Below are 26225 nucleotides of genomic sequence, written 5' to 3' on the forward strand. Positions count from 1 at the left end.
TTTTCCTCTGTGCGGGAAAGCGAGTTGGCTTCATGAGAATTCAAGTACAACTTCTTTTTCGACACAATCAACAGAGATACACCGTACGGTACTCTTAGTATGATTATTTGATGTGTCGTGTAAGTTGAAGTAAGAGATTTAATCCATTTCACACAATAACTTCGCAGTTCGTACACTGATGAGATCAATGTCACAACACCGAAACCATCTTTCACGCTCTACGGGTAACATTTACTTAAAAAAAAAAGTAAAATTAATTTAATTATTATATGAAATTCAAAATAAAATAATTTTATAATATTATTATCTTACATAAAATAAATTTTTATAACCATCAAGATTGTAATTGAATTATAAATATAAATTCAAGAAATATGAAAAAATTCTGGTGTTGGCAAATGAAAAAGGGACAATATCAATAAAGTTTCAAAAATAAATTAACAACAATTAAGCCTCTAATAAAATTTTTAGGTAAATTGTGAGTTATATTTAAAATTTAAATATTTTATTTATAATTAAAATTCATGAATTTATAATAATTAAAGTTGATATTATTTATAATTTATTTTAAAAAATTATCAAAAAATTATTTAACTATCATTAATTCTTTCTCCTAGGATGTAAAGGCACATGGGGATTCGTGAGGATAAGGATCCCAAAGGATAGAGAGAATATTCTAAGGCCACCGTCAACTCAGCTTTTGTCTTCATCCAATAATAAAACTCACCCCACACCCTCCTCTCTCTCCTCTTTCCTTTCATTCATCTCATCTCCATCATCCAAGCTTTCAAATTATATTAATATAATAACCTTCTTTACTCTTTTTCCATCATTAATGGCACAACATGCTCCCGCAGCATTTCAAAATCTAAACTAATCTAATCACGCGCCTTTCCAATTTGATTCTTTTTCATTTTCTCTAGTTAATTATTTTCATCAATCTTCCTTCATTTAAATATTCTGATGAGTCCTATTGTTTGATAACTCATAATCAACATGACTCTTATCATAAATTACATATACCATTTTTATTTTTCAAAAGAAATTAATGTTTTCTACAAATTATTCTATGTTGGTAGTCATATCAAAACTTAAAAATTTTTAGATGAAATTAATAATAGTCAAATACATCAGGCAAAGGACAGGTAAGATTTTCACAAAGAATCCAAGTAAAATTTAATTTTTTATTAATTATGAATTTTAAAAAAATGTCATTATTTCAATTTCACAGACATCAATCTAGAAAATCCCAAAAGGCAAAAGGTAACATGAAGAAGAAGCAAAGAATAAGCTTTGTTGAGCGTTAACATGTCAAGTCTATTATCAGACAGTTCTGACTACATACACTTCCAAGGCAAAGAATAAAACAAGTCCAACAAAGAAAGAATTCTAAGATGGTGTAGAAACAATCTTATTTGAACAAGTCATTTACAAAAAAGCCAACCAGCAAATCGCAGTTAAAAGGGGTCGGCAATGAATAAGTGGTGTGAGAATAATACATGAAATTGAATCAAAATGTACAGAAAGGTTTCTTCTGGCTCGCTTTTTTTCCCAGTCCTCCTCTAATTCCTTACCTGTGTCACCACTAATAATATTCCTTTTTATATCCTTTTGTTTTTACATTGTCCCAACGGGTTGGATGACACTGACACCACCAGCTTCACCAACAACGACACTGAGAAATTGAGGAGGAGGAGCAGAAGATTCTTTGACCTTGTCGGGAGTCCCTGGAAGTTGATGATGATGCTTCCCATGTTGCTGTTGTGACCAGAAAGCATGAGCAGACAACACTCTGTCCAACAGCTCCTGAGGTACTGGCTCTCCTCTTCTCTGTTGAGGAGATATTCTTGCTGTGTGCACTAGCGTTTTCCATTTGTCCTGCATCATCCCAGTCAACACAAAAACAACATAAGCCAAACATATGCCACACAAAAAAATCTCTTCATTGATTGTCTCAAAACACACATGCTCGCCAGATTTACTGCATTCACAAAAGTGAGTTTATCACCAGTGTGCATCCTGATGTATATAGTGCATTCGGAGAGAGAGATGAAGTGAAGAGAATAGAAGAGTGTGATTATAAGACATGGATCATACAAACAACCACATTTTCTTGCCTCATTCTTTCTCTTACCACATTATTATTTGACTGCAGAGAATTCAGACTCTTAACACCCAAAACTTGTATATGCATATACAAAAAGAAATAGTGAGACAAGGGGTTGGAGTATGAAGAGAAGAATATGTCTAACTATACAGCTGCATCGATGAAGAGGATTAAAATTGACAAAGATGATTTTAGGTATCTGCTATAAGGTCTCCCAATAAAAACTCAGCAGGTGCAGGTGAATAGATTATTCTTGAGAAAAATCAGAATGAACAATTGTGTAATGCTAAACTGTAAAAATCATCGAATAGAATGAAACCGGATGCATTGCTCAGAAAGAATTGTCATGTGAACCAAGCATAAGGAAAGCAATGAATCAACTTAAAATACCACATGTCATGTACTATCCTTGCATTGTAACCAACAAGTAAGGAAGAAAATGTACACCTTCAGGTCTACATAAGTCCTGTGGTCCGCATTTTCAAAAGCAAGCAACTTAACATCACGCCACCTGCACAGGGTAAAGATGAGCAATTCAATTCTCCTATCCACAATATATAGGAAAAAAAAGGGTCATAAACAAAACATCAGACCTTCCAGTTCCAAGTTCTTCAACAGACTGAACAAGTGCTTCTACTTCAGACACTGAGAAGGGTCTCCTGGTTCGACGCTGTACAAGCTCAGAGCGCTTAGTTTTCTGAGTCGCTGGAACTATAGCCAGTGGTTCTGTGCTCCTATCAGGAACAACTACTAAAGATTTGGAGTCTGGTGCTACTTTGTCAGTCATTATGTCAGTGGTGGGAGAAGAAATTGATCCACGGTTACTTTCAATAGGGTTGCTCAGAGTAGTCAGCAAGGGTGAGTCATGTACGATGTCAGTAATCCCTGAATCTAACACAGGAGTTCTAGGGGACCTAGAAGAATAAATCAATCAAATGATAATAATGTTAGCCATATTGAATAAAGCTAAGAGTGCAATTGAATACAAATAACAGTATATTCATACCACCAAGTTTGCCTCACCTGTTTGAATGGGATGGTTCATGATAAGAAGGATCACCAACACATACAGATGGAGAGCCTTGTAAGGAACTTGGCTCCAATGTGAAACCAAGGTTATCGATATTTTCTTCACATGATAAACCAGTCTGCCGAAGAGTTCTGTTGTCATCTCTAACTTTCTTCCCCTGAAGAACAACACCAACATGCACTCCACTCCCAAGTATTGCCATCACAGCCTCCATGACTGTCCTCTAGAGGAAGAGACAAGGCTGAAGTTAGAAGATGATAACAGCGCAATAACTGACTAGTTAAAAGATCCTACTTTAGGGGAGAGAAAAGGCAAACACACAACGAATGCTACTAGTTATGTAAAATAGTAAACCAGTCGAAGAACATATCATAGAAAATTCCTGCCGTGGAACAGAAAAGAATATGATAATGCCACTTTAGTGTGCAGATAAAACTTATTTCAGAAATTTATATTTCTGTTAAAATAGCGCCTGCATTCATACCTTTAGAGAACCAACAGTAGCAGTTTCAGGAACCTCAATATAAAGCTCTGGTATCTTGAAAGACTTAATGCTAAACTTCACTGTTCACAAGATAAAAATGGCATATAAACATGATAGAATGCAAAGAACAAACAAATAGAACAATGACTGAAAATTCATAACAAAGTACCATGAGAATCCTTCGATTCGTGCTGCTTTGAAGATGAGCTAGGATTGTTGCTATCTATTCCTTTCTCGAGTGAATTAGATATGCTCTCACTACTGAATCCTCCATCAAATGTCAGGCCTGAAGCCCGATTAGAGAATTTTCTCCTCTTGAAAAGAGTACCATAATGACCCCTCTCAAAACTGTGACAAGCCTTCCTCTTCTGAAAAAGAGGCTTTTCTCCAGCATCTGCAAATTACACATTATTTTCAGTTGAAAAACTCACAGCATTTGATTGCATCAAATAATCAAGCATTTGGATGCAAAAACAATTTGTAAGCAACCTCACCAGATCTGGAAAGCTCGCAATCCTTCAACTTCGGAGCAGCCTTCCAGTATTTGGAAGTCATGAGCTTCCTAATTCTTCGGTGTGCAATCCGACGTGGAGGCTTAAAAGCCTTTGATTTGGTGCTAATTTTGTTGCACCTTATAAAGTTTTCATCATCATCTCTAAAACCTAACTTAATATTATTTCCATAGTTAGAAAACGAACTATTTGGAAAAGTTCCTTTAGAGAATGGATATTTATTAACCTTACTATCTGAGTTACTCATTGCATGAGAGTTAACTCCTAATTCCAAAGGATCCTTCAAACTACGTTTATCAGCAACATTTGGTCCCTCGATGCCTGAACTTCCAGCTTCTTGTTCCCTTTTAAAGCCATTGTTTATATTACCATTATTATAAGACTCCCTAAAATTTTGGGGTGCTTCTGCTAACCTACTGGAATAATGTTCAACTTGATCCTCCCATTTGCATGTTTCAGGCTTAATGTTAGGTTCAATTTTCTTGCAGCAGTCAGCAGGATTAGTAATAGAAGTGCATTCTGGTACCGCATCAGTCTCAGCTTGGCCCCGAAACTTCTGACTAGAATTTCGTGAGATTACCTCAGTCATAAACGCGCTCTCTGCACAACTTCCATGATGAACACCTTCTGGTGCTAACAGTTTGGCTTCATCTTGACTTTCCTGCTCAACAGCACCTTGGCCTGAGGCTGGCTGGTGACTTCCTTCTGACGCATTGCTAGAAGCTGAACTTTCACTCTCTTGCAACAACTTGCCAGCTAAAGATGCCAGTACTTCAATAGCACAAGCTTGACCATCCTCCTCATCTTTCTTGTAAAGAATCCTCCTCTGAAATTAATCAAACTTCAGGGATTAGCACAATGTTCAAAGCATAAATACATTGTAACAACATAGCATAGACATATAAAGCTTAAAGAATAATTACAGCAAGCACTTACCCTTACAGATCTAGGAGCTCTGGGAATAAACGGCACCTGAAAGCCATTGAATCCATATTCAAGCCTCTTCTTGCACACCATAGCGTAGACATATAAAGCTTAATGAATAACCAGAACAATCAATACACCGGTTCCTCCTCACTGCCAAAGGAGAAAAAAAATCAAAAAGACCCATCCATCAACTTCATTTCACTATTGATTATATTAGAAAAGTAAAAATCTCAAGATCCAGTGAATAACACCAGCTAATGACTCATTTCAGTTTTCTTTCTCAGCCCATGACTGGACAGAGGCCTAAAGAAGATTAAAAGCATATATAATTCATAAAAGAAGATTAAAAAACACGAGAAAATAAAATTATTAAACTATGATATAATATCTTATCAAAATGCTTATTTCATTAAAATAAAGTCCCAAACGAAGATGTAAAAATAAGGCAAAATTTTAAATAAATCTAACAACTTCATTTTTTATCCACGAACGCTGGTCCCTTTGTAATATACAACAATCTAAACAGACTAATTACACACAACTCACAAATCGACACCTTACAAACCAAAAATGGATCAATTAAAAGCTCACGCGCCAAACAAACCAGAGCTCATTTTCCTGAAATTCCAACCCACGAACCGCAAGAAACAAATCGAGAAGTCAATGAACAAAGGATCGCATAAAATTTCACGCACAACACAGAAAAAAGCAAGCTTTTTCTATGGTGGTGGAATCATTAAAGTCAACAAAAGCACAAACAGAAACAGTTGTAAGCTGCATCTAGTTGATGTGCATTAAATGCGTAAAATCGATGATAAACAACCCAATTCTAATCCTCAACGTCCTCGAACTCCCAAAATTTTGCATCCAGGACCAGAATAAATCTAGAGAAACTCCGATCAATAAGAAAAGGAGAGATTCACGACAACATGTAAATTCTCCAACTGAAACAGACAAAGAATCAGTTGCTCACGTCAATGAATAGCCTCGCATCCACGATCGGATCTTTACGGAACGTCAATAGGATAATTCATAGAGAACTGTTCCCAAAAACACAAACTTTGGGTACACGCTACTAGAATTCATCTCTTTCTTTGCAGAATCAAGACAAAATATTCAGAAAAACCATGAGATCGCAACCAGAAGACAAGGAACAAAAGTGAAACAAAGCCACAATTGAAAATTCATGCGATGCAAGAGACCTTCGTGTCAACTTACCTCATCCAGAAACGCCATTCGAGCAATGATCCGAAGCTGAATTGTGATCAAGTAACGAAATTTCGAAGGGGAACCATTTGCAGAACAAATCGATATGGGAGAAGTGCGGAGAAAAACAAGAGATCTGTGAGTCTGTGAAATCTAATCTCAAGACCCAAAATTGCGTTGGATTATTTGTAAATTAGCTTTCTTTTTTATTTGTTTCGCTCGGAGAAAATAAGAGAAACAGTTCCAGAGAACCCAAAACCCACCTAATTCAAAAACCACGCAACAGTGGCCTTAAACCCCTTATATCTTCATGGTTTTGACCACAAAACCGGACCAGCCAGTTAAAGGGCATAAATGTCCCGGCAATATCAGGTTTCCCCTCAAGGTTTCTCATCTAGTATCCCATTATCTTTAATCCTAAACTTTATTTTAGTGACATATTAACATTAGCAATATTTTTATATTATTTTATATCAATGGAATGATATAGAGTATTTATATTTTTCCATAAATTTATATATTTAATTAAAAATATATATGTAGTATTCATATAATAAATAATCTTGACTTTATATAACAAGGATTTTTTGCATATTACAACGTGCAGGTTAAAACAATAATTATTATATACTTTTGTCAACGAATTTATTTTATTAAATTTCAATTAAAAATTGATGAAGAGAATGTACAAAAATTCCATCCAACTTCCGAGGTAAAATTTTTGAATTAGTTTTACTAGGAAAGAAAACAGGATTTAGTCCTGTAATAAAATTCAGACGCACTGAAGCCGCGTTTACTTACTCTCAAACTCTCTGTTGTACATATGCCCATGTACATATATACATAATATAATATAATATAGAATTGAGATAACTAAAATTGTCTGAACCTCAAATTTCCGTGGCAGAGGATAGCTCGTGCCACGTGGAGGAGTGGTCGTTCATGGTACGAAAGCCATGATTAGAAACATTTATTTTAGGATTGGGCTTTCATGTGTCGCTTAGTATTTTGCCTGACCATTCCAATTTCCATGTTTATTTTCTCTCTTTCATTTTCATCTCCTCATTCTTTATTCTCTATTCAATGATTCTTTCATTCATCATACATTTCTCCACCTCTTAACCCTCAAACTATCCGGGCATTGGTATTTTTTCAGAGTTACACTTGAAAAGATTGAAAAATTTCATATAAAAAAAATTTTGAGACCAAACTCTTATGAATCTTTTAAAAAGGAGCTTAAACTCATTCTTACAAGCTCTGTATTAGAAATTGTCAAAAAATTAATTGGTTGAAGAAATTGTTGATATTACAAAATATCATTTGTAAAATTGTTTGGTTTATTTAATTTTTTGAAGTGATATATGAAGATGACATTATTTGTTAAATTGAATATTTGGATAATTCAAATTTTAAATAAGGACGAGACTTGAAAAATACAATGACTTTAGTATACAGAGACTTGTGGGCTTGAGCCACTAAGAATCAGCCAACCCCTTGTTGAAAATTGCCAAAAAGTTATCTACAGACAACAATAGCAGTGCTTATCTTTTAAATTAAAAAAATTTTAAATTATACTGTATATTTAATTCTTTATCTTTATACCAAATTTTATTTTAATCATTTAATTTTATAAAATATTTTTTCAATCCTTTAATTTTAATATTATTTATTTTATTAATAAAAAATTCATGCATTAAAATTTTAAATATTAATAAAATATTTTTAAATGTTAGCATATTATGTTTGATTTTTTAAAAGAACAATGATTAACAAAAAATAATCACTTAAAACTAATGATGTTGACATTAAAAAATAAAAAAGCTAGTTTATAAAATTAAGTGAAATATTATATAAGATAAGAGAACAAAAACTAACTTCAGCCAAAATTTTATTTTTTTTAGTTAGCCAAATTAAAGCAAAGCATACCCTTATGGTTTCTTTGGGGAAAAAAAAAAGAGCTTTATAGTTTCTTATGGGCATTGGGTCGCCCCAAGTCATTGTCACACAAATATATTGTTGTCGAGGCCTTTCACATAAAATAAAATTGTCAATTGTCAATACCCTTTAGCATCTCCTCTACTATTTGCCAATTCTAGCATCTTCTACACGCTTTTTCACAAGGCTAAGAAATTAATAAAGCACCAGTATCAATCTTGATTGTCTGCCTTCACAAAAATTATTTACATTATAATTATAATATACTCAAAAAAAAAAAGTTTTCCTGCAAGTAAATAACCGGTACCACTTTGTCCAAAAAAAAAAAATTAACTCGTACAACTAATCGTATGTGGACTTTTATGCTAGACGGGAAAATAATTGTTAGGAAAATGGTAGATAAATTCTTTTTAAATCAAAAAATGATAATTTAGTCTTACAAAATATAATAATCAAGTAAAGTCTTAAAGAGACTACTTTAAAGTTACATTTTTGTATAAAATTACTTTTGTACTTCTCTACAATTAATTTTATATAATTTTTAAGTTTGATATAAACATTTACAAATTTAGTTTTATAAATTATTAAAGTAATTTAAAAAATTAAAAATTTTTATCAGTAATTTTTTTCAATTAATAAAGTTTAACTAATTTTATGTGATTCACAAGTTTGATATAAATATTTACAAGTTTGATTCTAATAATAACTAAAACAATTTAAAAAATCATAACTGTTTATCAGCAAAATTTAACTAATTTTATATCATTTATAAATTTAGTATAAATATTTACAAGTTTAGTTTCACCAATGATTGAAATAATTTAAAAAATCACGACTTTTTAAATTGTAAAAAGATATTAAAATAATTTTGTTTATAAATTTAATTTTAAAGAAGTCTTTTAAGACCTCATTATAATTATCATATTTTGTGAAACCAAATTATTATTATTTTACTTCAAAGAGGATTTATCAATCATTGTCCCACAATTATTTTTACCTTCCCATAAATTTAAAAAAACAAAAAAGAAGATAAAATGTTAGTTTGCCTCGACTATTTTTCAAGTGCGCTAAGTACCATCAAGTCAAGGTGACGTGATGTTGCCTCTTATGTATTCAAGAAAACGTAACAATATCATCCGTCCGTTGAATATCCATCAATTGACCATTAATTAATCAAAAATTATAAAAAAAATCCTATATAAAAATTAATATTATTTAAATTCCTTAATTATAAATAAATTTTGATAGATTAATGCTATTTCTCACCAATATAAAAAATCAAAATGTTAGAGCCAATAATTCAAGTCAAGCTTGACGAGCTACCCTAAAAAAAGCTAGAGCTAGGCTTGTTTATATAGAGCTTTTTTAAGAGGATATCATACTTTAAACCTAATTTGAATAAGTTTGACTCAAATTGAGTCCGACCTAAATAAGCTCAACTATTGAAATTTTCAATTATATATATAGAGAGAGTTGGCAATTTTGACAAAGCCCGATGAGCTAACTCAAACCTAGTCAAAAAAAGTTAAGTCAAACTTATGTCAAGAATGATATCTTCGTGACCGTGTAAAGACTAATTTAATGAACGATCCGCTGGTTAGCCTCTCACAATATGGGTAAAGGGGGCGATATTGGCATTTGGGTGCATTCTGCCTCAGTCTTTGGGCTGAGTGCATAATTAGTCGGGGGCTAGTGTCGCCTCCCTGATGAGCCCATGACATGGCGAAACCAGTAGGATTCGTATGTGGTAAGGCTTGTCTCGAGAATTATGGGGTCCTCGGGACACCGCACGGGCACTGTGTGCTACGTCAGACTCTAAGTCCATGACAGAGTGGTATCAGAGCGGGACGTACTTTACTGTCATGTGCTTGTGAAGTCCCACGTTGGGACCAGTTGATCTCGACACCGCTCCAGTAGGCCTGCGAGGTGTAGGTGGGTCTAAAATAGGGATTCGGGCGGGAAAGTTGGCAGTGGTCGACTCCACTCCTGTTGGCTCGTGGGTGCGAGTGGGTTCGAAGAGTGCTGGACTCGGGTAGCCATTCAATAGTAAGCTGATGTGTTTGTGGCAGTATGTACGTGCAATCCTTGGGCGGAGTCTTTCTCCCCTAGCACAAGGACGTGCTAGATTAGGTATAGGAGAATGTCACGAATGATATCTTCGTGACCGTGTAAAGACCAATTTAATGAACGATCCGCTGGTTAGCCTAACATAATATGGATAAAAGGGGTGACATTGGCATTTGGGTGCGTTCTGCCTCAGTCTTCGAGCTGAGTGCACAACTGGTCGGAGGCTAGTGCCGCCTCCTTGATGAGCCCATGACAGGGCGAAACCAGTAGGATTCGTATGTGGTAAAGCTTTTTTCGAGAATTATGGGATCCTCGAGACACCGCACGAGCGCCATGTGCTACGCCAGACTCTAAGCCCGTGACACTTAGCTATATGTTTTTAAGAGGAGAGGATAATTCAAGCTCAACACAAATAAGTTTGACTTGAATAAACTTGACCAACCTGAATTACCAGCATTAGAAAATACTATTTTAACACATCATTTTGATTGACTACTAAGTAACTATCATATTACCATTGCTAGCAACAGCATGAATAATTAATTAAAAATATTAATTTTTAAATAATATCTTGTTAAAGTATTAATAATTTAATTTAATATATAAAAAATATTTAATAATTTGAATATTATTATTGGTTAAAAATCTTCACACAATTTATAAGTCAACTTTTGGGATATACAAATTTTTAAAGGATGACTTGCAAATTTCAAAGGAACATAGAATAATTTATCATAGTATTTTAACTTACAAATTAACTAGTGTCAAAAACATATTCACCTATAAATATAACATTTTTAATTATTTATTAATATCTCTAGCATTGATGATCTAATAATCTTTGGCAAAAAAAATCTAATAAATCAATAATCACCCAATGGTTGGACGAAATGGTATTTTTATATTTTATGTGAGTAAGAAAAAAAATTAGTTTATTGAGATTTTTTAAAATTTAATATATTTAATTGTGTCATCCTTGATTTAAGGGTCCTCTGCGTAACTAAAAATAAATTGAAGGACAAATTAGTTTAGTTAATGGGAAAATTACTTTTTGGTCAAAAAGAAACTATTTTGAGAATTTTATGATATTAGTTTAAATTTTTTTAAAAAAATTAATATATAATAAAAAATATTTTTCTATTTATTTTAAGAAGTTACTTCAGTAGATTCTAAAAATAATTTAATGTGACAGGTGGTAAAAAAATTTTAAAATGAGCAAAAATATCATAAAATTTTAAAATAATTAAATAATAAATTATTTTTATAAAATAAAAGTAAATGAACATATCATAAAATTTAAAAATAAATAAATAATAATCACTTTTTTTATTATTGTAGATAAACATAAAATAATTTTTTCTTTTTATAAAATCTCTATAAAATAAATTTTTTATTAAAATTTTTGTTAACCATTTAAAAATCAATTTTTTTCAAATATTAAACAAATTAGTCAATTTTTTTCTTTTGAAATTTTATGAACTGATACACTTAATAGGTATTAGAAAATGAAAACTAATAGAAAAAACAGTGGGAAATGTTATTATAAAATTATAAAAGATAAAAAAAATTAACTTTTAAAGTATATGCTTAGAAGTATTTGAGATTTAAAACTTATTTTTTGTATAATGCTTTTCTTCAACTTCTAAAAATGATATAATATAATCATTATTTTTAACAAAAGTTAATTTTGACAATTATTTGATTAGAAAATAACTTCAAAAATTACCAGAAAAACCAAAAAAAATTTATTGGTCTTTTCTGTAATTTTTTGAGTCCTTTATTATCATTTGTTTATCTTTATCTATCTTGAGGTCTTTTTTATTATTTTATGGTCAATTAAGGATTAAAAGAAATATTTTTTAACCATTTTCAAAAATTGAAGATAAACATTATATCAAAAATAAATTTAGGATTCTAGACACTCGTAAATTTATAATATAAAGATCAATTTTTTCTCTTATTCAATTATAAATTATATAATAAGTATGTACATTTTTCTGCCTCAATAGGTATGTGCCGTATAAATTACATCTCATAATTACTTTATTTTTATTATTCAAATTATCAAATATTTAATAGCTTTTTAAAATTATAATTTTACATCAAAGTATATAAAACATAGAATTTACAATATGTTAATTTAATAATTATTGGTTTGGTCACAATTCAATATGTGGTTAACTGCGATGAAAATATGAAAAAATAAAAATTGAATGCAAGACCATAAAAAAATTGTAGGTCATTGTAGACATCGATATTAAAATTGTCTCTAAATATTTAATGAGCAAGGAGATTAGTATACCTATTTACTTCTCTAAAAACATTGTTAAATGTGATATTATAAAATGATACAACATTATATATTATAAGTATTACAATCAAAATAATTTAACAAGACGCCTTTAATTAAATCTTTAATAAGATAGATTATTCTTCTATCCATTAAAATTTTATAATTCAAAATAAAATAATAAAATAATTACAAATTAATAGCAAAAATGTCTAAATTTTGATGTAAAGCTGATAAAGTATGTAATGAGAATTTGTATGGAAATTGTAAGCGGATTTTTTTTTTTTTGGTAAATTGTTTGCATACAACCAAAATTTCATATTAGTAAAATTTACAATTTATATAATCCAAGCAATATCAGCGTCGTTTAGCAGAAAGTATCAGATGAGGTGTAATATTAATGTCAGTCTTGATATCGCCACCCCCAACGAAAATTGAGTAATCAATTTTACTTTAAATTGCATTCCCCACCCTATAATAAACCATATTCTTTTTTACCAAAATAAAAAACCATATTCTATACTTTTCGCTTTAATTATCATTTTTAGCATACAACGAGAAAATCACATTCAAGTCCCATACAAAGTACTACATTTATGTTTTCTTTTTTTGGTAAACTACACTTATATCCCTTTGAACTAGAACCGTATTGAGATTGATAACCATAATTTACTGTATCAACAACTTTTTTTTTTTTTAACAAAAGGACCTGCTTGTAAATTTGTCCCACAGTGAACTTAGCTTTAACTCACTCCTTTTTTTTTATTTCAATTTTTAAATTGAATTATAAACTTTTATATGTTACATTCAAGTGTTTTCTATGTTTAAATTAAACATTTTAATATAAAACATGCAAAACATTTTGCATTATTGTTCTAGTTATGTGAAAATAATAAATTAGTGCAAACATAATAATATATGCAAACATCACTCACCCAGAGGGAAATCTTTGGTTATATGCGTCATTTTCTTTACAATATTGTCCTAAAAAAATAGCTTGGAAACTTTTTTTTTTTAATGATGTTGAAAGAACCGAATTTGTTTGGATACCATTTACTAAATTGTTTTTATGAAGCTCTTTAAATATTTATAATTATTATTTTATTTTAATAATTATTAAATACAAATTAATGAATGAATAATATTAAAATGGAGAAATTGTTATTGCATAACATTTAGAAACCCATTTCTTGGTGCCACTTGTGCCATTATTCTTGTAGAGGCAAGACTTGACATATAATCCTTCTCATTACAGTAAGCATAAGTAATAAATGTGCTAGAATAATGTATAGAAAGTTTAAAATAACTATGATAATACCTTATGACCTTCTTTGGCTTCTCATGATATTACACCCAATACCTTACCTATCAAAGATGCAACATTAAGATTTTATTTGAATGTTTGGCATCTTACTTCTCTCTATGTGGACTTAGTCAAATCATTTTTCATGGTTTTATTCGGATTTTTCAATGCAATGCAATGATCACATAAATCAAAATTTTTGTCTTTTTTAGAAATCTCCTTTGTAGGAGTAGTTTTCAGCTTATCTTTAAGAAAGGAGACTTTTTTTCTTAGCAAGCGTTAACAATTTTTAGGTTTTTTGAAAATGGCGAAATAAATTATGAAATTCATCTTGAAGAGATTCAAAATTTACCTCTTTTGATTAAGTATGAATTTCAACTAAATCATCTTCTTGTACTATGACACATGAGTTGGCCATTTCTTCCTCTTCTTCTTCATCAAAAGAGTTGTCTCCCCGTGCTATAAAAGCTTTATTCTTTTAGCACTTCTCTTTCTTTTTCTCCTTCTCTTACTTCCTTTGCCATTAGGGACAATCCCCTTTAATATGTCCTGACTTCTTGCATTCAAAACATGTGAGAGACTCCTTCTGGTCTGTCTTGCTATTGTTGCTAGAGGATCCATTTCTTGAAGTTCATCTTCCCTTTGTAGAATCTCTTGAAGCGTGTGACCATCATAGTAAATTCTTTATCTTCATCAAGTTCCATTTTAAAATCTCCTTTTACAACCTTTAGAGCAATTCCCTTCTTTTTTTTGTTCATGTCTTCCTTGCATTAAGAAGGGTAGATTCATGCCCTTTTGGGAGTTGCAACAGAATGCATGGAAGAACCTTGTGCTTCTATGATGGTAGTTATATTAGGTTATCATTATACTGGAAGACTTTTTGGCAACTTTCTCAGTTGCTCGACTTAAGTATACTTCTCATCCAGATTCATCAAATGATTAATAATATGAATGAATCTGATCTACATCTCCTTGAACCCTACTCTGAGTAGTTATATATTAATTGATTGTTAATTGATTGTAAATTAACCAGAAATAAGGAGGATATAAGGTTAGATGATCATTGCCTATATAAATATATGACGTGTCACATATGCGGAGTTATGGCAAGTCGTGTGAATAATGGTTACGCTCACATGTTTAAAAGTAATGTGACAATGCACCTGGTATATATGAGATAAAGATGTCATTAAATGAGAAATGATGAGTTATGATGTGTATAAGCATGTTTTGAGTACTTGATTTTATAAACATATGTTTGGTTTATAATTGATATATAACTACATAGAATAGGTTTTATCTTGGTTATTAAGTGGCTAAACTCACCCCTTTCATTTAACACTTTTCAGGCTCTAACTCTGGTGCAGAGAGAGAGAAGACTCAAGAGGCTAGGAATTAGTACATTTCTATTGTGTGCCTCTAATTTAAATTTATTTTGTGTAATAGTATATGATTTGTCAATTATAGATTGCAAGCCATTACACTTGCCCTATTTTATTGTGGCAAACATCTGAGTTGTATTTTGGGCCCTGAGTGCTTATGTATGTTAAGATATATATATATATATATATATTTTATAGGGTCAAAAAGATGGTGCAAATGTAAAAATGATATTTTAAATATGTTACAATGATTTTTGGTGCAAAGTAATGACAATTTTACTCCCCTTCTATTTTTGATAAAAAGAGGTTGAGAAGTGAATTTGTGCTAAAATTGTGTTTTAATGTGTGTGACGTATTGTATTAATAGTTCTAAGTTTAATGGAATGGTCCAGGTGTTAGGAACTGATTATGGCACATATTGAGGGTTTAGGACACCCTTTTTGCATGAAAGATGTAAAAAGTGATCAAAATGTGTTTAGGTGTTCAATTTTCTTGTGTGACTTATTTTAAAAGTAATACCTATGCCACTAGCTAGTTCTTGTAAAGAGCTTTTCGTAGACACCTAGATCACGTCATTTGAATGTCGGATAGAGAATTGGGTCGCATTAGAATTTTCTCAATGATAGCAGAATTGCTGATATTTTTGTGCAATACGCCACGGCACATGTCGCCTAAGCCATAATGCATGGCATAGAGAACAGCATGCTACAACGCAGCATCCCCAAGCCGTGGCGCATTACTGTGTCACACAGCAAAAGAGTTATTTTTCACTTGTTTCAATTTATTTCACCCCTCTAAGATATCTCATGCTTTCATAACTTATTTTTACTCCGATATAAGAGATTTTAATTTATTTAAATTCACTTCAATTAAGAAAATTTGAGATCCCTCGATTTTGAACTAAAACTTGATAATCACCATTTTGTATTAATCCTTTAATTACTATAAGTTTTATTAATTAATGTGTTTAGTAGAGTGAGATATTACACTTAGTAAAGCCTCCGGCTTAGTCTCAACCAAGACCCTAAAAAATCTTCTCCAAAAATGAGAAATAACCACATTTATGATTTAAAATTTCTATCGCACTCGCCATAATAAACAACCTAAAACAGGAAGTTTCACTTAAACACAAAATTTTGGGCCTGTCTTGGCCTAATAGTCTCCTAAGCCCTATTCTAAACCTTTTAGAGGGCACAATAGACCTAAATGGCTATCTAAACCCAATTATTAACTCTTAATTGCCCTAATTAAATTAATTAAATCACCTTATTAATTAATGTTATATTTAATTTAATTTCAAGATGTTACAATTGAAATATAAGGACCTTTTGTGACTCTTGGGCATTTTTAGATTTAGAGTTTATAAATACATCATCATCTGGCTCTTCATAAAAGGATAGTCTTTCCCTTTGTATGCTACTAGCCTAGTGGTTGAGAGTCATTTTTTAAGGTTATCATTTGCAAAATTTGTCATTCATACTAATAAAGAGCAACCTGATCTAATATCAATTATAAAAGTATCGAAGAGGAGGTGAATTGAGCTAATTAAAATTTTAACAAATAATACATAAATAAAATAAGATTGAATAGGAATGATATCATCAAAATAATCAAAGAATAAGAGAGAGAAGCTTGCATGAGTAAAAGATAGGTAATGATAAATCCATCAAGATAGGCAATGATAGACCCCTAAGTTATACTTAAAATTTTTTATCACATACTCCATGAAAATTAATCTAGAATCTTGATTGCCCTCATAAAAGCATGATGTCTTTCCCTCCTAATAGTTTGTTGAAAAAGCATGATCAATTGCCCTTATAATTTTATTGGATTTTACTTTTACCTCTTATACTTTTTTTTTGAGTGTTTTTAGTTTTTATATGGATTATAAACACTAAAAATATTGAAACTATCAAAAACTTAAGTAATAAATGTTAGTCAATTTTATTGAAACTATAGGGATTAAAAACATTAAAAAATTTACAAAAACTAAAAATAAAATTCAATAAAATTATAAAGATTAATTATTATATTTTTCCTATTTTATTTGTACTTGCCTTCTCTTTGAAAGTTTTGGTCATCTGTGTCGCGGTGTCCCAACAACGCTAATACTCCAAGAGTAACAAATAAAAAAGAAAAAGATAAAAAGAATCCAATCCAAATAACTCTCTGTTTAGATAGTTGACTAAAAGACATGAAAGCTAAGAGAACACGAATGGAATGGTTACACGTTTAAATAGGGCGTGATGATCTTTCTATATTCTACATTCTAAATCTCACAACCCAACCCTGCCTTTAAAAAAAAAAAAAAGATAAAATATATTTTAATACTTCCTCTCTCTTCTCTCTCCTCTCAGAGTTTAATGCATGGCGTCTTGGTACATCCAGATGGGGTCAATTTGAGTTGCCGCTGCATATGGTTGAGCTTGACTTGACTGTAGAAAGTATAAATAAATAAACGATCCAACAATTTTATTTATAGTGGTTATTGAATAAGCAAAATATATTAATTTAGGATCAACAAGGATGAGTCGTTTGGTTTTTATTATATTGCTGATTGATCATTCCAGTTTTCAGATCAAGAACGTCATTAATCAACATAATTGAATCCAAAATTTGTTTATTTTAATAATAAAGAATGGTTGGTGAGAGATTGTCAATATAATTTATTTGTATGTGTAATAGGTTCAGTCACCTTTTTATCTGAAAACCATAGCTGGAGGTTGAAGGAAGGTATCTCTCATTTGACAACCTTATTGATTTTTCTTTTTCCTTTTTTTTTTTTAGTTTTCTTGTTTAGCTTTGAGTTTAATTTGGTAACCTGTTATTTGATGATGAAGCAGTTTATTTCTCTGTTAGGTAGGTTTAACTTTGATTTTTTGACACGAGATATTTCCTCATTTAACTTTATCAAACATCCCAATCACTAATTTGCCAATAAAATAATAAGTTATTTATATGTTGCTAAGCGTTTTCCTTATTTAGTATTTATATGTTACGACTTACGAGTTAAGAACGAGCTTAATTGAAAAGATTTTCTTTGGTGAAAGACCAGTGGCTTCTTGATATTTGAATAATATCACTATTATAAAACAGACAAGTGACATTTTGACGTTTGGAGATGAAGAAATTATTAAGCTGGCGTTTTAAGAATTTTATTATGAGTTATTTGTTTTTTTTTATTATCAAACATATCATAATATAAAATATTTATACATTTTAATAGTACAGAGAAGATTTACTAGATAACAGAAATATGTAAAAGGGGAAACGTGCGATGCTCTTGCCTAATCGTGATGAGGTAGTAAGAAGGCATGAGGATAATAATAATATAGTAAAGCAGAGATATATGAGAGTAAATATTTACCACATGCTAATTTTTTATATGACAATATGTTGGAGTGAATTCAAGCATTGTCATATCTAATTATGAGTAGGTCTTTTAAAATTGTCTCATGCATGCAAATGAATTTGAATTCGAGTTTTTGTGCTTAAATAGTCATAATATTTTCTATTATAACAAACACTAGTTAGTACCACATATTAATTTTAATCTTCAAAAAATGTCATGGAGATGGTGATACTGCTACATATATATTGTATCACAGAATACAATTTCATTGGAGAAGGACGGCAGACCCACAGAATAACAATGGGGAAGGCCTCAATTTTTTACCAATAACTTTTCAATGTTCGTCGATAAAAGGAGATATTGCCTGTCCTAATTTTAAGTGATGTAGGGATACATACTTTATCATGTTTTGAATAAGATTGCCTTGAGTAAAAAATTAAAAAAAAAAAAGAAAAGAAAAGAAAAGGGGAAATGACATTTAGGGGCGTGGGGAGAATTGCAAACTACACCAAGAGCCATGCACCAAGTTTTGGAAGACACATTGAACGACCCATGTCCTTGATGAGCTGAGTGATAAATTAGGGAACTTAATATGTACTTAATAGTGGTTTGTTTTTATTTTTTATTTTTAATGAAAATCAGTTATAAATTGGGAATAAAAATCAATCAATTTGCCATTGGTAATTTGATATTCAACAATTTAGAAGTAGAAGTTGCAAACAACCAAGCTCTTTCATCAAAGTGGGAGTCCTTGAGCCAAATATTGCAAGATCCCTGAAAGTCATTTTCCCAAAAAAGAATGTGAGAGAGAGAGAGAGAGAGAGAGAGAGAGAGAGAGAGAGAGAGAGAGAGAGAGAGAGAGAGAGAGAGAGATGTTGGAGTGGAGATAGAAGGGAAGACATGTGATTGCTTGTGAAAGCAGATAGCATCTCAACTCTCTTTGCCTGGACAGCTATTCAATGAATCTCTTTGCATCTTGTCTTCCTAACGTCCTCCTCAAGGCATCCTTCCATTTGGCCCGGCTTTTTTTTTAAAAAAAAATTTCTTCATTTATTCTTAACATTAATATTTACTTATGTATTCTTATTTATAAATTATTTTTAATTATCTCGTGAACTAAAGAAATGTAATTAATTAAGAAAATTGCATTTAAGGATTTGTAAAGAAAATTATTTAGGGACAAGATCCAATATAATAACAAGTCACTATTTGAGAAAAAAAACAAATTAATGTTGTCATTTTAATAATATTTTATTTTTTATTAGTCATTGTTTATGAATAACATTTTTCATAGGTCCTTGTATGTGATTTTTTCTAATTAAATTATTGATAGTGTTTGGAAAAAAAGTTTTTTTTTCAATTTTCTTTTATTAAATGCATCATCTTTTTTTAAAATTAAATGTATCATCTTTAAAAGAATTTTTCTCTCTTGTAATTTTTTTTTCCTTCTACTAATTGAAAATTATAAAAGGATAAAACTAAAAAAAATTAATGACCCACATTTTTATATAACGTGACTTATAAAAAGGCCCTTAAATTCCTTTTGAAAATGACTTTGATAAGATCGAAAGGAGCATGTGTAATTGACAATAAACAGGCTTTTATTCTTTTAATTTACCCAAATGAACTCCTTCCTCTAACTCTAACTGTGTGCATTTAAAAACAAAAAAGCTGTGCGATTCATCATATTCTTCAATCTTCATCTCACTTTTCTCGATCACTTGCTCTGTTTAATTTACTTCCAAATCTTGAATTTGAAGGTATCCATTTTTCCTTATATTGATGGCTTAAAACTTCAGGAACAACCCTGACACAATGGTACTTTTTCTTTTCAAGGCACATCAAAAGAGAAAGACAAAAACAAAATTAGGATACCCAAAAATAACTTCCAAACCCCCACATGGCTGGAAAAAAAAAAAAAAAAGACTTCCCAATAGAATATATGCTCTCCTCCATAAATATTACCGCTCAATTTTATATATATATATATATATATATATAACACACACACACAAACACAAATATATAGATGAAGAAGCATAAGGATCAGCATCAGCATCACCATCGTTGTGGAAGTCGTTCTATATTATTGCGGAAAGCCTGTGACTTTGTGAGCAGGACCCAGCTGTGAACAATGTGGTTCCATGTGATTCTGATTTCATGCATCCGTTAATGTCCTCATGGGGGCAAAAAAGGAATACTTTTGCCCTTTCATTATTATTCTAATACTCTAATTCTATTCATGCTACCATTTACTTTTTCCCCTAAGTTAATAAATTTAGATGAGCTAAGTCCGTTGGATTATTATCAAAATCGAGGTCATCGATATATAATATAAATCCATAAGAGCTTGCAATATTGGTAACTCATAGATAATATTATTCATTATACAATCCACGTGAAAAATGAAATACATAATTTACTTACTTTAAAACGAGTCAATTTTCTGTTATGAAAAATAAGGCTCTAGATCATATGATGTAATCCATTGGTTACAAGATATTAAAGTAATAACCAAGTCCACCTAAAAAATTTATCAATGTATCAATACAAAACCAAAAAACCAAAACATGTTTACTTACCTGGTCCATATTAGTGCAACTTGATTATTGACTTTTCGTACCAAATCTTGGCTGCTTCAAAATGATTTGCAGCTCAATAGCTTTCCGTTTTTATGGGCTTCATGGGCTATACTTTAGAGTGCAATGGCTCTGCACGTTTTTTTTATTTTTTTTCCCTTTCATATGTTCTCTTGTTGAAGTCAATTTTATTCCAGACATTATCAAGCACTAGATATAGGTACCTATTATAGTGGAGATTTGAATCTTGATTCATTAAGTTATGAGAAATTAGACCCTTCAGCTAGACTCAACTCTCAATTATGCAAAGTTTATTATGTTGCTTTACAAAAAAACAAAAATCTAGAGGCCCGAAACAAAGAGGAAAATACGTTGGTGACTTTAATCAGGTCTATCTCACGCGCATCGCTGATAGGATTATTGGGATTGAATTAATATTTCCAAGCTGTTATAAATGTGTGTGTGTGTGTGTGTGTGTGTGTATTCAATCTTTGAAAAATATTCTTAATTTAATTTCATAATCATTTTAGTTCTTTCAATCGCAATGGACCTTTCATCCTCCAAATTTACAATTCTTCATAAATTAGTTAATATCCATAGCCCACAACTGATCTAGTTGTCAGATATTGGCATAAATATGATATAACTTAAATACAGATTGAAATTTTAAACATTTTGATCGAAATTGTTTCATTTATTAAAATTTAGAACATATTAATTATAAAAACATGGACATCTCATCTGTTTAATTTTCAAATACTAAAATATTTTCTTAATAAATTTTGTTTGGTACTTGAATTTTTAAAATACAATAAAATTTGACAATTTGATTTATGTTTATTTTAAATAGCAAAATATTAAAATAATATAAATATTTTTTCTTTGTTAGCTATTAATTAGATAAATATGTGCAGCTGTCCACTAATTGAGAGAATATGGGATTCCTTTGTGACGGTATTTAACTAATCAAACAGGTAATTCTTAACCACTCGCATTAGAAACCTTTTTTGGGTAGAATAGAATTAGATATCTATATTGAAAAGATAACATTTAATTTGCCAATAAATAAAAGCTTCTTTTGGGCTGACGTCAACCCAACCTTTCAATGATCCAATCAACTCTACAATATCTACATGATTGAGTTGGACCCGAGAAGTTCATAAAGCAGGAAAAATTTGCAAAAGCATAATGAATCTGGAATACTCGTGAGTTTCTCAATAATTTTTTTTTTTTTTTGCCAATCCAAAGGCCATTTAGTTTTTCTCATGCTTCATATCGATTTCAGTTAAATCAAAGTCCTAAGAATAAATTTCGTTGCATTTTTTAATTAAACATCTATCCAATGTCTACGACCAATTCTTCCGAAACTATGAAAAGCTCTACATACATAGGGGAAAACTTTTTTTTTTTTTTGGGGGGGTGGGGGGAGAGTGGAACTCATTTATCTGCTAATAATTATATTATAATGTTTATACATACTCCAGAATTCATATTCGGATTTATATTTCTGAATTCACAGAAGTTGAGTGGTAGTATTCAACAACGCACAAGGGGTAAATTTATCGAACAGGAACCCCAATGAAATTAAACCGGCAAAAAACATTTGCTTAATTTGGAAGATTGGTATATTAATAATTATAAAATGAAGAATGAAGTTGACAAAAAAATTATTTCTAATGCTAACCATGGGCCAGCTCAAACTCACGAAAGATATTAATCTTTTTAAACGAAACATCAACCTCAGCATCGTCATAGGCAAAATAAAGATCTTGCATAGTATTCAACTTCTTGTTCCCTTTGGGTAGCCAACCAAGCCTAGCTCCCGGGTGGATCAAATTGCAGCAGAAAACAATACACTTGAATCACATTGGAGGTCTACCGGAACCAAGCAGCTGTCCGACTAGGTTAGTCACCTGGCAACAACAAGAAAACAATGCTTATACAACACGGCTACTATTAACAGTTGACATTTTGAATGACACAGATTTCATGATCCAAAATATGAAAAGATTGAAATCAATGTGATGCTTCCATGATTCCATATAATATATGATTGCACAAGTGCAGATGGTGCTCGAAATTTTATAGTGTCGAATTTTCAAGGCACCTTAAATCGCAGACATTTCATTGGAAGCGCACTTACACAAATGTCAAGCAAAATGAAAGGACATATGAAATGAAACAAGATGAAACAAAGTTCGTGAAGTTTTCATTTTAAAACATGTAAAATTACCCTATTATTAGAAAGGAAGAAGGCGTACATAACTAGTAGACAAACGGATAAAGAGCGCGTATTATCAAAAAGGGAGGGAAAAAGAAAAAGAAAGTGTTATAGTAATAATTAAAAATCAAAAGTAAACAGGCAACATCATACCTGCCAGTATTTTGAAACACAGCGGTCAATGCAACTATTTTCACCCATATTTAGCTCAGACTCTTTGTACCTAAGATAAAGTGGCAAACAAATGTCAGTATTTGGCTATTTGCATTCAACCTTTATACATATAATCCCGCGTCTAGAAGCGGATAACTCCTTTTAAATAAATTTAAAACGAAAGAGAACAATTTTTCTTCCAGAGTAGTTAGATGCCTTCAAAGAACAAGAAAGTGATCTTTCATCAATGAGTTCGTACAATTTAAACAAGGGTTATAAGAAGAAAGTTTCATACCTTTTGTCAACACATTTGTTGAAACAGGTGTGAGTCAGCCTGAATAGAAAAAACCAAGGGGTTAACCATCGTACGTAGCATGTCATATGACTCAAATAAAGCTTGTGAAGTTCTCCAAAATTAAGTCACCAAAAAGAAGTCCGCAACCATTCATAAGCCGTGTGGTTCTATGTAAACACTGAGCTGAAATTAAGGAACTATAAGAGTACTGTGGACTAAAGATCCACCAAGAGAGCAGGGAGGGCACAAATCAATCACAGAATAGCTCATATCATAATCAGTAGACTTCCCTTCAGGATATAATTCCATCCACTAAGTTCACATGAGTGGCAGAAAACTCAAAAGTGGTGGGAGAGGAGTTAACTTGTATGATAAGGATATGTGAAGAAAACTTGGTCTAATTAGGTCCGCACTCCCCACCTCAACAACATAACAAATTGAATTATCTAAGAAATAACAACTGTGAGGGAGAGAAGCATTTGGAAAACTGAATTTTGAAGTGCCAGAAACATACTTGTTGAACAACTCGACCCTATATTCCATCTCCTTTTCGGCCATTCCAAATATCTGCACCATCAACACTAGCACTATTCAAAAGCATCCAAAACGAGCAAATAATAAAAAATCAAATCAGACAAATTCATGCTTGAAAGCTTAAATGTTTATTCAAACAAATGCGAGTTAGTTAGGGGGTTATAGCGTAGTTAGAGAGGCTAGGTTGTTAAGTCTCGGGTATTTTATAGTAATTACTAGGCTTTTGGATATCATAACGGAGACTTAAGTTCTGCTCTATGCTGCCTCTCTCTCTAGTATCCTTCTTCCTATATATATCATCTTCCCCTTTCATCTTCTTTCCATGTGACAAAACCACATTGAAATGGATCACACTGATAAATTGACAGAAACTCGAAGATTCATAACAATGAAACAGATAGGTAAAGAGAAAACAACATCAAACGCCACATCAATTTGCAAGTTACATTCCCAGTAAAGCAGGGGAAAACTCACTTAAATACATCCGGTACCCAATTCAAGGGCAACCAAAAAATATAATTAGAGTATTACCAGGGGGAAAAAAACGATGAACAGAGGACGCAAAAGAAAAGAACGGTGATAAGCGCAGAAATTCCTTTATCAGCGGCCAATATATCAAAGAAGTCATTAGAATACCTGCCTGTTCTTTATCCAAACCCGAGGGCGCATTGTTATTGGCAGCCATGGCACCCAAGAAATCTACACCAAGAGGAAAACACACTCAAATTTAGAAAGAAAAGCGTGGAAATGTGAACTCTGAGAGGGAACCTATTTGCTTGTAGGGTTCCCGAATTAGACGGAGCGGCACTGGCAGAAGGGGAAGTGTAAACAAGCTACAAGCTCCGGCGCTCCGGACATGTACCTAGGGTTTAGAAGAATTTAAAAAAAAAGGCATTGAACAATTAAAAATTTAAGAGTCATCCATGCACCGCTCTCACTGTTTTTTTCCCCACAAAGGTTTATAAATTGTTGGTCATTGTTATAAAATAATAAATATATAAGATATTTTTATATTTTTTATATTACTGTTGTTCAAGATATTTTTTCATTTTTTAAAATTATATCATGTAATTTTAAATGAATGCAAAATTAGAAACTTATTCAATTATTTGATTGATTGATTTTTCAAAAGTAGTTAATGGGTTGTAAACATCTTATAATTTGAAAGTGCCTTTTAAAGAAACCAAATATATTATTATGTGAATTATTAAATTCAAAAATTTCATTAATATATAATAATTATATACTCCCTTCATTCAAAAATATAAGATATTTTTTGAATTAAATATTAAAAAATATAAAGTATTTTTAATCTTCTAATATGTAATCAATGTCTTTTTTTTTAAATTATTTCTGTTGATATTAATTTTATATTTATTATAAAATATTTAATAAGAATAAATATAAAAATATAGAGTTAGTTTGAAAGTAGATAATTATTTTATTAAAAAATAAAATTTAATTAAAAATATTTTATATTTTTAAATAAAAAAATAATATATAATTGACAACTATAGCTTCTTTCATGTAAAAACACATATTGTTATTGTTAAAATTATATATTTATTATATTTTGATTTAAAACTTAACAGTTGGAGATATTATGTACATAACCAAACATTATTTTTATATAATATAACCCCAACATATAATTACTATTAATGTTTAATACTTAACAGGACGATAACTTTTTTTTTCTTTTTTTTTTGTGTGGGGTCTAGAAAACTATAAAATAATTGAAATCGTTGGCTGCGTTTTGCAGCACTAGGCCTGGCTTGACTGAAGACCCTATGGCCTAAGGCTAGGCCACGACTCGCCTAAAAATTACTGTTAAACAGCCCAAATTTT

General features: G+C 31.1%; 2 protein-coding genes across 5 annotated transcripts; both read right to left on the bottom strand.

Moving 5' to 3' along the window:
- Positions 1–1395: 1395 nt before the first annotated feature.
- On the bottom strand, positions 1396–6536 carry LOC129303485 (telomere repeat-binding protein 3). Its single transcript, XM_054942832.1, has 9 exons — positions 6279–6536; positions 5070–5210; positions 4116–4959; positions 3791–4015; positions 3622–3701; positions 3131–3360; positions 2701–3021; positions 2555–2618; positions 1396–1878 (listed from the first exon to the last, which is right to left on the bottom strand). The coding sequence occupies exons 2-9, from the start codon at positions 5148–5150 to the stop codon at positions 1618–1620; spliced, it is 2106 nt and encodes a 701-aa protein (XP_054798807.1). The 5' UTR covers positions 5151–5210; positions 6279–6536; the 3' UTR covers positions 1396–1617.
- A 16240-nt stretch (positions 6537–22776) lies between these two features.
- Positions 22777–25292, bottom strand: LOC129303277 (mitochondrial import inner membrane translocase subunit TIM10). 4 transcript variants are annotated; one of them, XM_054942492.1, is made up of 6 exons: positions 25146–25292; positions 25014–25076; positions 24358–24410; positions 23844–23882; positions 23549–23618; positions 22777–23087 (listed from the first exon to the last, which is right to left on the bottom strand). In XM_054942492.1, the coding sequence occupies exons 2-6, from the start codon at positions 25044–25046 to the stop codon at positions 23037–23039; spliced, it is 246 nt and encodes an 81-aa protein (XP_054798467.1). In that variant the 5' UTR covers positions 25047–25076; positions 25146–25292; the 3' UTR covers positions 22777–23036. The 4 variants fall into 4 exon arrangements, with proteins under 4 accessions (XP_054798467.1, XP_054798465.1, XP_054798466.1 ...); XM_054942490.1 differs by having other exon boundaries at positions 25018–25076; positions 25146–25288; XM_054942491.1 differs by having other exon boundaries at positions 25014–25289.
- Between the last annotated feature and the right edge of the window lie 933 nt (positions 25293–26225).

This window comes from Prosopis cineraria, unplaced genomic scaffold (genome assembly GCF_029017545.1).
Source record: "Prosopis cineraria cultivar Desert tree isolate PC_DT_omini unplaced genomic scaffold, ASM2901754v1 PC2, whole genome shotgun sequence".
NCBI lineage: Eukaryota > Viridiplantae > Streptophyta > Magnoliopsida > Fabales > Fabaceae > Prosopis > Prosopis cineraria.

What these genes read in the sequence shown, in the direction of transcription:
- LOC129303485 (XM_054942832.1), bottom strand. Translation starts at nt 5,150, where the DNA reads ATGGTGTGCAAGAAGAGGCTTGAATATGGATTCAATGGCTTTCAGGTG. An exon ending in CTACTGTTGGTTCTCTAAAG is followed by an intron (nt 3,361 to 3,621) that starts GTATGAATGCAG and finishes CTCTTCCTCTAG; the next exon opens with AGGACAGTCATGGAGGCTGT. An exon ending in GAACCATCCCATTCAAACAG is followed by an intron (nt 3,022 to 3,130) that starts GTGAGGCAAACT and finishes TTATTCTTCTAG; the next exon opens with GTCCCCTAGAACTCCTGTGT.
- LOC129303277 (XM_054942490.1), bottom strand. Translation starts at nt 25,062, where the DNA reads ATGGCTGCCAATAACAATGCGCCCTCGGGTTTGGATAAAGAACAG. An exon ending in AGGGTCGAGTTGTTCAACAA is followed by an intron (nt 23,883 to 24,357) that starts GTATGTTTCTGG and finishes TTTTCTATTCAG; the next exon opens with GCTGACTCACACCTGTTTCA. An exon ending in AACAAATGTGTTGACAAAAG is followed by an intron (nt 23,619 to 23,843) that starts GTATGAAACTTT and finishes ACTTTATCTTAG; the next exon opens with GTACAAAGAGTCTGAGCTAA.